General features: G+C 37.0%; 1 protein-coding gene across 1 annotated transcript; it reads right to left on the bottom strand.

Annotated features, from left to right (window-relative positions):
* Positions 1–198: 198 nt before the first annotated feature.
* LOC139726084 (lactadherin-like) lies at positions 199–11,007 on the bottom strand. The gene is made up of 7 exons (XM_071637166.1): positions 10,962–11,007; positions 9,320–9,424; positions 8,672–9,001; positions 7,465–7,787; positions 6,917–7,073; positions 5,404–5,618; positions 199–342 (listed from the first exon to the last, which is right to left on the bottom strand). Exons 1-7 carry the CDS (start codon positions 11,005–11,007, stop codon positions 199–201), a joined length of 1,320 nt encoding a protein of 439 aa, XP_071493267.1.
* Positions 11,008–11,221: the final 214 nt, after the last annotated feature.

Here is an 11,221-nt window from a genome sequence, read left to right as displayed (position 1 = left end):
TGATCATAGGCGAGAAAACATAATCGTTCCAAGTCCACTCCACAAAAGAGTGCATATCCATAGAATTCCATGTTTGGCCGATTGAGTTGTCAACAAAGGACGTATACGGACAAAAACAAAAAACAAACAAAGGAGACAATACGAACAAATAGATAAAACAAATTAATTTACGCGAGGGATCATTATACAAAGAAGTCATCAAATCTCATGTCCCAAAACTTCGACTCTCATCGATGGATGGCTCAGGAACGTGATTGGATGGAACCTGACGTAACGCGCCCTCACCGGTTTAGGTAGTAACGAAGTCACGTGGGATTCTCTGTCATAATTAGCTGGGTACACCTTGGATGATATCAATTCAATTCAATTCAATTAATTTATTTTCATTCTTCTTTTTTTTTCTTTCAACAAAAACATAATACAAGATAAATCAGGTATCATACATCATAAACAAAAAACATTTCCCTTTGCAATAAACAAATGATATCGATAAACCTAAAAGCGCATACTGGCCCCCCCCCCCAAAAAAAAAAAAAATACAAAGTCATGCTTCAGTTGAAAGAAAAAAAGGAAGATAGAATAGAGAGGTCAACTAAAAAGCAAAGCTTGTAGATTGTGAACCACTCATAAAACTTATGAATTACTTATTTACAAACACTTGTGACAAATATGATATACGACAGGACGGGACAAAACAGAAGAAACACAACAACATGACACAACTTGCCAAAATAGATGAAAAGTATGGAAGGAAAGAAAGAAAAAGAGAGAATGCCTACACGCTGAACAAGGGAAATGGAACAGGGGATGGTAGAGAATGTGCTTCATAGAGTTGGCGCTGATTGTGATGGCTACTTCTTTACGTAATAATGAATTCAGTGATTGAATGATTGGTGAGTGGATGATAAACCCTGAGGTTGACGAAACCTATAGCTAAGGAAAAAAATATCACACACACACACACACACACACGCACACACACACACACAAAGACTCACTTTTGCATAATAGTCAGACCGCAACACTAGAGATAATGAGGCAATAAGGCAGAAACATGGGATTTCCATGCATGCAGACTTCTATGTCCACTTTGCATTATATTTGACGAGATGAGACACCGGTTTTTTTTTTTTTTTTTAAATTGCAATAGCTCATGATCACAATGGTTTGTGTTCAAAATATGAGCATGACAGCTGATAGGGGACACTTCATTTTGAATGACATGTTTGTTTGGTGTTTTTTTTTTCAGGTTTACAGCTGAAACATTGATTGAATAATATACTATGATTTCATTTCCATCATTATACAGCACTGTAAAGAACCACCTATATCCTTTGATCTCATCGACGCCTGTTTTTTTTTTTTCGAGTATTCTAAATGGGTCAGAAACCAGTAAAATATCAGGTAGATGCAAAAAATGGCCGCGGACTTTTGCATTCGGTTTTTGATTGGCATATGCCTTGGAAAACTGGCATAATTCTTTTAAAATATTCTTTCATATCAAAGTAATTAAACTGATTTCTTAGATATACTTGAGATTTTAAAATATTGTGATCCTACTTATTACATATTTAATGAGCATTCACTCATGCATACACGTATTGGCAAAGAAAATAATCTTAGGTGAGACTGTTTATGTAAAGTGATCATATGATGTTATTGAAGAAGACGTCATTACCTGCCTTTCGAACAGGGCAGAATATTGTACACCTAGTTCTGCAAAGTTAGTTTATGATTCTTATTCTCACTGCAATAAAAAAAAACACCATATAATATAAAGGGTGTTCTTAAAGAAATGCAAAGGTCAGCTAGTCAAGAATATATAATTTATTCTTGTGGAATGTATGCCATATAAAGTAGTAACTAATCAGTTACATTTCAGTTTAACATAAGTTTTCATCGGTTTAATTTGACGCCATGCTTGCGTCAACATTGATGGGGATCACAGAATTAGGGTCCTTCGAAGGTGAAGGGTACAAACCTGCTTTTTTCAAGTTTTGGTTTGTAAAGTACATGTATCCTTACAAAGTGAGTGAGTGTCATCAACTGCCGGAGATGTGATTTCCAGAGGAAGCTCAACTTTTCGAGGTTGCTCCTGCAAAACCTTGTTGGCATAGAAGCTGCTTTTAGCATGGACGGGAAAGTGAACACCCACAATATCGTGGAATATGCGGCTTCAGGACATCCAATTACGACGTTAACATGAGCAGACAAAGATGGGGTGTGTGGGCTGGCCTGTGTAGAGGTTGCCAAATGATTGGTCCACTTTTCTTCAACAGAATCATGACTGGTAGCATGTACTTAGATTTAATCAATGAGGACATTGTGCCCCAGCTGGAAGAAACTTTGAAAGGTAGGATCGAGGACTGTTCCGGCATCTTTGGTGGGTAAGGGTCTACAGAATGGTGCTGCAGCTCACCGTCTTCGAGCTGTCCGTTAGACGCTGGTATACTTTATTTTGCTAATGCATAATAGCCCTTTATCTTAAGGTGAAATGGCCTCCACGATCTCATGACTTGACATACTGTGACTTTTTTTTCCCCTCTGGGATACCTAAAGAGCAGGGCATTCACATTCCCACCACCTGGTCTGGACAACTTGAAGGCGCGTATTCGCCATGAGATGGATGTTCTTCGCCATGATCCCGCAATGGTTATCGAGCAGTGCGAGACATGCAGCTTCGATCACACACACTTTGTGTCGACAGGGGAAGGGGACACGTCGAAGGTGTTGGTGCATATAAGGTAAGGGCTGAATAATGTGCTCACTAGAGATTGGAAATTAACAGTCAATCGCAAAATCTTAACAGAAAGGAAATCATTTTATTAAAAATTGGTGTGAAAAAAAAAAATAAACACACGATGAAACCAAAAACTTATAGAAAAAGAAAATGGTTTCGTACCTTACAAACCAAAAAACTTGAAAAAAAAAGTTTCGTACCTTTCACATTCGAAGGACCGTAACTATGTGATCCGTGACAATGGTGACGCAAGCAAGGTGTCAAATTAAAGCGGATTAGCCACTTTGTATTTTAATAAAAATTCTATATGAATAAACCATATATCCTTGACATAGCTGATCTTTGAACTTTGGTTACTTTTTGGAACACCCCAAATTTTTGTTTTCAGTTTGAATTAAAAACATATTCGCCTCGGTATTCTGAGGTTTGACAGCTCATACTTTGTTATTTTTCAAGTAATTTCACGCGTATAATGGGTATAAAATAACCGCATGCATTAGTTTTGACAGTTATTGTGCAAGTCGAAAATACAAACTACATGAACTACCTTTCGTCCACGGGAAATCGGGTCGATTGCAAAAGCCCATTCAGTATCATCTAGGGACATGGATATGTACATAGACGTTGCCCATTGGTTGTATGTTGGTCTGCCTTGGGTAACAACACCTGTGACCACGAACACTTTCCCGAGGTCAATCTAAATTACCATTTTTTTTTCAAACATACAAACAAAAGAAAGTACAATTCACATGAACAAAAGGAAAAGCAAATGAAATTGACCGAAAATACACGTCTAGTCTTATTCATCAACAAACATTCCATTACGATACTTTCCAATTTCAGTCAGTCATGTGAGTTTGTAATTCTTCTTCTGATGATAACAATTATTTTTTTATGCAGCGTTTAGCTTTGAAAACTACAATTTTATATTTGAATCAAAATGATGAACGGGTCAGTCGTAATTGACATTCGAGACTATACAATTTGGCTGTTGGGTGTAAATGTATGACCTATGCTCAGAGGAGACAAGCATCTTCTCATTTTCGAAATTGACCAAATCGCCAATTAACTTGCAAAGAATGACGTCATTGTGTGTGAATGTTTTCCGTCTCAGAATAATGAATTTCATTTGGAATGCGGATTCTAAAAGGATTCGAGAAGTTCAGATTGACACGGCGCAAATTTCTAAAAATATTTACCATTTCTCTTTGATCAGGGACAAATCACAAGGAATCCACCCTAGAATTCCCCTCTACCAATCCACAGCGAAGGTTATGTATGTTACACTTGGTAATAAAGCATTTTCATCTGCTGCTCTGAAACTGTGAAATACTGTGGAATCAACTACTCCAAACTCTCAGCAACCAGCAATCTCTCATCGTCTTCAATAACTTCTAATTTCTCACTTGTTTCATGTTTGATTCACAGCACATTTCAAGATGTATGGTGTTTTAGGGTAAATGGGCTTTATAAATGTTTCATTATTATTATCATTATTATCATCATCATCATTATCTATATTCTATTGTTTCTATCATTATCATTAAATATCCGCTGTGTAGATATTTGTATGTATGTGTGTGTGTGTTTGTATGCTTGCATAGAATACTTTTTTGATGTTTGCTTTTGCAACAGGTTTAGACTCTTGATGTTGTCCACTCTGTACATGTTTTCGGGATTTGTCGTCATATATATTAGGCTCTGCTTTCCTGTCAAGTTCCTAATCCTTCCTAACTTCTGGCGATTTTTTTTTATCCGTTGCAAGCATGCTTTTACCTCCTATATATATATATACCGGGTATCCCAAAAAAAGCGGAACGGTGGATTTTCAGTACCTTGCGTTCTAAAAGTGATATATTTTTTTGACATCATTAGAAAGAGCATCTTCCGCAGAAGACCATGATACCAAAATCAGTAAATTTGGTTCAGTACTTTTTATTCTACGCCAATTTCTGTAAATGCAGTCATTTTCAATTTTTTGCGACTTATGAGATAATAATTTGGGTGCGAAACGCGTTCCATACGGTGAATTGTGTAAGCTCGTTGATCCATGTCAACAAAAGATAACGCTTTCATATTGGGCGCGCACACACACACACACACACACACACACTGTTTTTTCCTGGCCCGTGCCCAATGTGAAAGCTGTATCGTTTGTTGACATGGATCACCGAGCTTGCACAGTGTTCACCGTATGGATCGCGTGTCGCGCTCAAATTATTATCTCATAAGTCACAAAAATCCGGCGAAATTTGACAATGACTGCATTTTCAGAAATTGGCGTAGAATAAAAAGTACTGAACCAAATTTAATGATTCTGGTATCATAGTCTTTTGCGGAAGATGCTCTTTCTAATGATGTCAAAAGATATATAACTTTTTAGACCCCAAGGTACTTAAAATCCACCGTTCCGCTTTTTTTGGGACACCCGGTATATATATATATATATATATATATATATATATATATATATAGGTGCATTTGTGTTTACCTGCAACTTCACCGGTGCATTTTTTTTTTTTTTTGCTTTTCGCTTCAATTGCTCTAATCAAGTAGTGGATGAAAAAGAAAATGAAGGTAAACGCTAAATGCTACAATACTTGTTAAGAGAACCCGCTACCAGTTTTTGTCTCGTGAAAGTAAAGGGAGTAACCGATTCTTACTTTCAGCCACTTGTCTTGATCAGTAGGTTGTGGTGTCCATGCCTTCGAGTTACCACTCAAATCAGGTTCTGTGTTCAGCCTGCCATGCCGCGCCAGTGTAACGTGGTTGTACGTAGAAGAAGACGACATGCTGGCATCAGGAATCCGACCATCTTCGACCCCGAGAGGGACGCCCCGATCGAGTGGACAGAGCTCGCTATCGTGGTCAATGGCGGCTAGAATCAATAACCATTAGCCAGTTCACTGTTAGCTCAATTCAGTTATGTTTTTTTTTCTCAGTTGGTAAGGCATTTAACTACTTTTTAAAGTAGCATAATGCACAAGCTTGCCTCACTTAACTAGCTATGGAACTACTTCAAAGCAAAGGGCGAGCTTGCGTGTAGACCAAGTGACCAGAAAGGGTCATCAATAAATTGCAAATTCGGTAAACATTCATGCCACTGTTTTTAGCGTTAACGACCTTATCTATTAGTATACCAAGTACGAGGCACGGTTGCAAGGCGGATGGGCTCAAAAGCACCATTTATAGCGATTGCATGACCATTTTTGTTACATTAAGGATGGTTATCCCAGTGATGTTAAAAACTAACATGCCTGATTATACAAATGACCTTCTAATTACCATGTACAAAGTGAAACTGTGAGCTCCATTATCATGTCAATGTTTGTTCACAAAAATTGTGCCTCATATGTCGATATCTTTATTTAGCGAATGGCCTCATAAAGACGAACATACAGTTTCAGTATCTATACCTATGACGTAAATTGTGGTAATTTAGCTGATATAAGATTAATTGCCTTTCTTCGAAGCATGCATATATTGTTATTTGTATATCTACATATTATTTTGTTATTTTCTTAAGACTTGGCAACCGGAATAAACAATAATAAACAAAGCAAACAAACAAAACACAGAGACCATCGCACAAAGACTCAGTTACGCAAACACAGCTACGTAGTGAATACACGGGTGTAAGATTTTCAATGTAATCCAGAGTAAGTACATGGAAATGCTGCACAAATAAAAATCGTCATAAGCTGTATTTCAAACATCTGTCCTCAATCAAAGCAAAGAGTTTAGAAAACGTGGAATTAGCGTGTTTGTGTGTGAATGTGTGTCAAATCGTGTCTTAATGTTTACCTTCATTTCAAAACTAATATGCCTTCCCCCTACAGGTAAAGTGAACCACTTCTAGCAAACTTTTTAAGGCATTCCCATTACAATTATGCCAACAATTAGAATCTGTAATACATTCGTATATGCCTTCTACGGTCAATCAATTTAAAATGATGGACTTGTTTTTTCAATCTACACGAATTTTGACAGACTGCCCAGCTGGAGGAAGTGGTTCTGTTAAAATTGATATACACACTATTTGGACGCACACACACCTTCAAAACAAGTGTGTTTTAACATCGCTGTCCGGTTTCGACATAACCATCGACAGAGATGGGACCGTGCATAAACTGTTATGAGTGTGTGTTTACACGTCTAAAATTCAAGCATATCTACCGCTATCATCTTGCAAAGGTCCATAGCCAATCAGCTCCAGTCGGAGACTTTTGTACCGGTAGTAAGTATTTGGATGGAGTCGAATATATCGCGCAGTCATGGCTCTCCTGAAGTAGTGTCTCACTTGACTAGTCCTATCATAATTAGCCGGGAATACCTTCGATGGCAAAAAAAGTTATGAAAAACACTAGTGAACAAACGGCGACAATTTATAAACAATTACTTTAAAAAAGGTATCTGTTAAGTTCATACAGTGAGACGAACTCAAACTAGCTAGCTGTTCACACGAACGTAAATTTTAAATCATGAATATTTTTATAAGCATTATTACTATATCACACTATAATAACTTCGAATTTGCGATAGGTATACATGGTATCACGATAAATTGGGTTTAAAAGTTATTACCTTATCATTCATGATATTAATTTGGTTTTATTTAGAGAATCCTTCATTCGTCATCTGCATGATGCAGATGGTTATATTTGATCTCAATTTTTTGTGTGTCGCCAGCATGAACACACTGGTTTCAGAAGCATCAAACTCACCTTAACGCTGTCTGTGAAAGGATCCTTATATTCGGTCCAAACCATGCTGTCTACGCTGGAGGACTGTTTATATGACGTGACATACTGGTCATATGACGCCCTGCCCTGTGTGATTATACCAGACACCAGAAAGTTCGATCTGAACTGAACCTGTAACCACTGAGATGTGTTTAGGACGCTGGTACTCCACGAGGTGGGTCCGTTGAGACGAGCGTGTTGGGTGCAAAGGCCATCCCTGTGGCAGGATGAAGCGGTGATGCTGGAGTCTGGAATGGCGCCATTTTCGAGACCAAGAGGACTACCAGGACACATGCTGGGACTCTCTGAGGGAAAATATGAGACAAACATTCTTACCGTTAATTCAGTTCAGTAAAAAGAAAGAAAAACAAATATATATAAACAGTGAATATACATGAATGAAAATACTAGTATTATGCATATAAACGCACACATACATGTACAGTATAATTATAATAGTAATTATTAGCATTGATACTCCATTCTTATTTCTTATTACTGCCGAAGCCAGTATATCTCAAAATAACTATATTTTTACAAATGACTTGAGCAATCTATATTTAATACAATAGCTGTAAAAAAAAAACTTGAATAATATATTGTTTACTCAGTATTTATCTAGCAATCCACGTCCCACTCAAAGCTTTGCTTCTTAGTGGATCGCTATTTTCCATGATTGAAGTTATTTTCCGAACGCTCACGAAGTATACATGCATTGTTCCTCGTAATTATTGTACATATGTTGTTGTAATTTATTTCATATACTACATGAATTTTTTGTAAATGTTTGGACAATATCATTTCATGATATGTATACTTTCTATTATGTTTCTGATCTTCGGTGATTGGAAATAAACTATGATTGAATTGAATTGAATAGTGTATATGGAGAGAGAGAGAGAGAGAGAGAAAGAGAGAAAGAGATTCCAGATGCAATTGGTATGTGTGCGTGTGTGGATATATTTTCAATAACTTTAATAGTATTTCATCCTATAGACATTAACCTGTATGTATACTAACACATAGGACATACGGTCCTCCTCAAGTACATACAACTGCATGGACACGATGTAAACCCAAATATGATAGCTGCATATGGGGTTATCTAGACATATTTTCAAATGGAAACTGAGAACATACAAACAAACACGCAAACATAAAAGTCATACGTAAATATGAAACCTCTCACCTGAACAACACACAATGCCGATGGTAGCATTCACGTCATCATCTGTCTCTTCGTCTACCCAACAGTCGGTGATATTCGCGGCATTTGTTGGGCAACTGACCACACCCAATTTTGCGTACACATCCTGTGACGATTCGCCGTAGAGGTTCCCATTTATTGTTCCGTAAGCTCCTTGGAATCCAAGGTACTGGCAGACCAGACGAGATGCATGAGCCGTCCACCCATTTTGGTGTATAAGTCTAAACTTGTCTGGGCTGTAACGAGGTGCAAAGACGATTCTCCCTTCATTCCTGTTTCCTCCAAGGATCCTCACAGTTTCGATGAAAGTAGCTGAGAGGAGTGATCAGAAGTCCCACAAAAGAATATCTCAAATGAAATATACATAGATATGAAAACTACAGAAAGAAATCCTCGACCATGTTATTATGTAGGTTACAATTTAAAACTAGTATATGATTACAACAAAACTAACGGAACATAAAATAAATATGATACCCCTTTCTGTCACACGTTTTATGATTAAAACAAAAGATCAGAATCAAAATATCAATATAACGGAATCTACCACATGAGGTAATCTTCTGCATAAAGTTATTTAACAAGAAGATAACTAACTAAATTTACCACAAAAGAAATTCTGTTTCCCACCTTTTTCACATCGTTTGCCTTGCCAACCATCGAGACACGTGCAGTTGAAACCGTCGTCCGTCTCAGTACACTGGGACTGATGAAGACACGGGTCAGACAGGCAGGCTGTTTTCACAAGAATGTATAAAAGATACATGTTTAAACATGTACAGTATATATTTTTCCTCTGATTATTTTTACAAAGGCAACTTCGTTTTAAAATTTCTTTACTTGATTGTCTTGCAGTTGACTTTGTTTTTTATTTGCTTTTATTGTTCCAACTCCCAAGCACAAATATTTTGATGATACAGTATACAGATACAAAACAACATAACAATACAATCCATAGAACATCAGACAAGATATTTTTGTCTTGGTTTTGTTCTATAGCTGCATTTTCTCTCTCCAAGCACAATAACAAATGAAAACAAAGTGATATAGATTACACAAAACAGGGAACGTATAACATTTTAATCAACATAACAGTAATCAATTTCATAACAACAGCAGTCTGTAATAACATTACAAAGCAGCAGGTTAGGACATTCTATATTTATATGTGAACAAAGACGAAATCAATACATGGGCTCGTCATCATAAGCAGACCTTGACGTGGATGAGGCCCTACCTTATAAATACGAATATGATACAACACCAATAAACCTACACATAAAACTCTTAATCTTAACTATGTATACCAAACACGTTTTCCTCAAGAAAACACAGAAAAAAACAATGACAAAACAGTGAGTTGGTGCTTTAAAAAAAAGAAAAATACTCAACACCACTGACTACAATAAAATGGAAGTTTTTGGTAAAAAAAAAGGCTTAAAGTCGTAATCATTGAAGAGAAAAGACAATTTCACAAACATGAAATGCGAGCAACCTATACAAGCACAGCTTGAATTGCATAGGTACCTATGCAGATGCATCATTTACGTTGTATGTCAGTACAACGGTACATTAGTCTTTTAAGTGAAATTATGTTATTCTAATATAAACTCTTCCTCCTCAACAACTTCAGCAACAGCTATGCGATGAGTTATGAGGAAACAAATAATTTGACTTCACATCAATCACATCATCTTGAGCTGTTGGATAAATACCAAAGAGTACAGAGAAACAGCTTGTTAATATGGTATCGTACCAAGCTGCACATTGGAACAGTGATCGACACTTAGCACACCATAGTCACTGATAGTATGTAAAAATCCTACTTCAGATTAAAGGACTGGTACATTTTCGGTTGAGATAATTACAGCTTCAGGTTTTTCTAAGTTTTTGATGATATCTTAATTTCTTTGAGACAAAGAAAAACCTGTGGTGAAATATGTAAGAGCATAATAAAATCCTCAGAGGACATGACGGAATTCAAGGTTTATTTGTTGAAAATTGGTTTCGAAATATCTAAGATAACAAAGCAAACAAAACGATTCTAATAAAAAAAAAACGAGACCCACCGTCTATTAGGAACGCTTTGTTTTACACTGCTTGGGGATGTCTCAACCATTCTGAAACCAATTTTCATCAAATACATTTTGAATTCCTTTAACAATCGCAGGGTCTCTAACATTTCATAAAGCGGTCTGTATAGTAAAAAGTTAAGGGCTGACATCTCACCTTAACCAAAACTATATGTATGTCACCCCTTAAAGGACTATACCTGGTCTCGTGCAGATGTATCCAGTCGGGTTTTCGGGAAGTTTCATTCCTGGTGGCAGCTGCGGTAAAGTGTAAGCGTGCGACTTCACGGGTTTAGGTATGTACTGAATAACGGCGCCATTATCTGACAGTACAGAAGGGCATGGGACTTTGGTGAGGTGGGGGCACACTGCCGGACTGTATTGTGCTGAAAAAAGAAGAAGATGAAATAGAACAAACATTGACCTGAATTATCAGCAAAGAATTTGTAAGAATCATCAC

Source organism: Diadema antillarum, unplaced genomic scaffold (genome assembly GCF_040938485.1).
Source record: "Diadema antillarum isolate AM-2024a unplaced genomic scaffold, OU_Dant_1.0 seq00000079_RagTag, whole genome shotgun sequence".
Lineage (NCBI taxonomy): Eukaryota > Metazoa > Echinodermata > Echinoidea > Diadematoida > Diadematidae > Diadema > Diadema antillarum.
The sequence above is the reverse complement of the archived record's forward strand: the minus strand, read 5'-3'. Positions and strand labels throughout refer to the sequence as shown.

Coding starts and splice junctions, on each gene's coding strand:
- LOC139726084 (XM_071637166.1), bottom strand. CDS start 11,007: ATGAAACTTCCCGAAAACCCGACTGGATACATCTGCACGAGACCAG. Junction 7,788..8,671: donor CGGCATTGTGTGTTGTTCAG/GTGAGAGGTTTC, acceptor ATTTTCCCTCAG/AGAGTCCCAGCATGTGTCCT. Junction 5,619..6,916: donor ACCTTTGCAAGATGATAGCG/GTAGATATGCTT, acceptor TATTGATTCTAG/CCGCCATTGACCACGATAGC.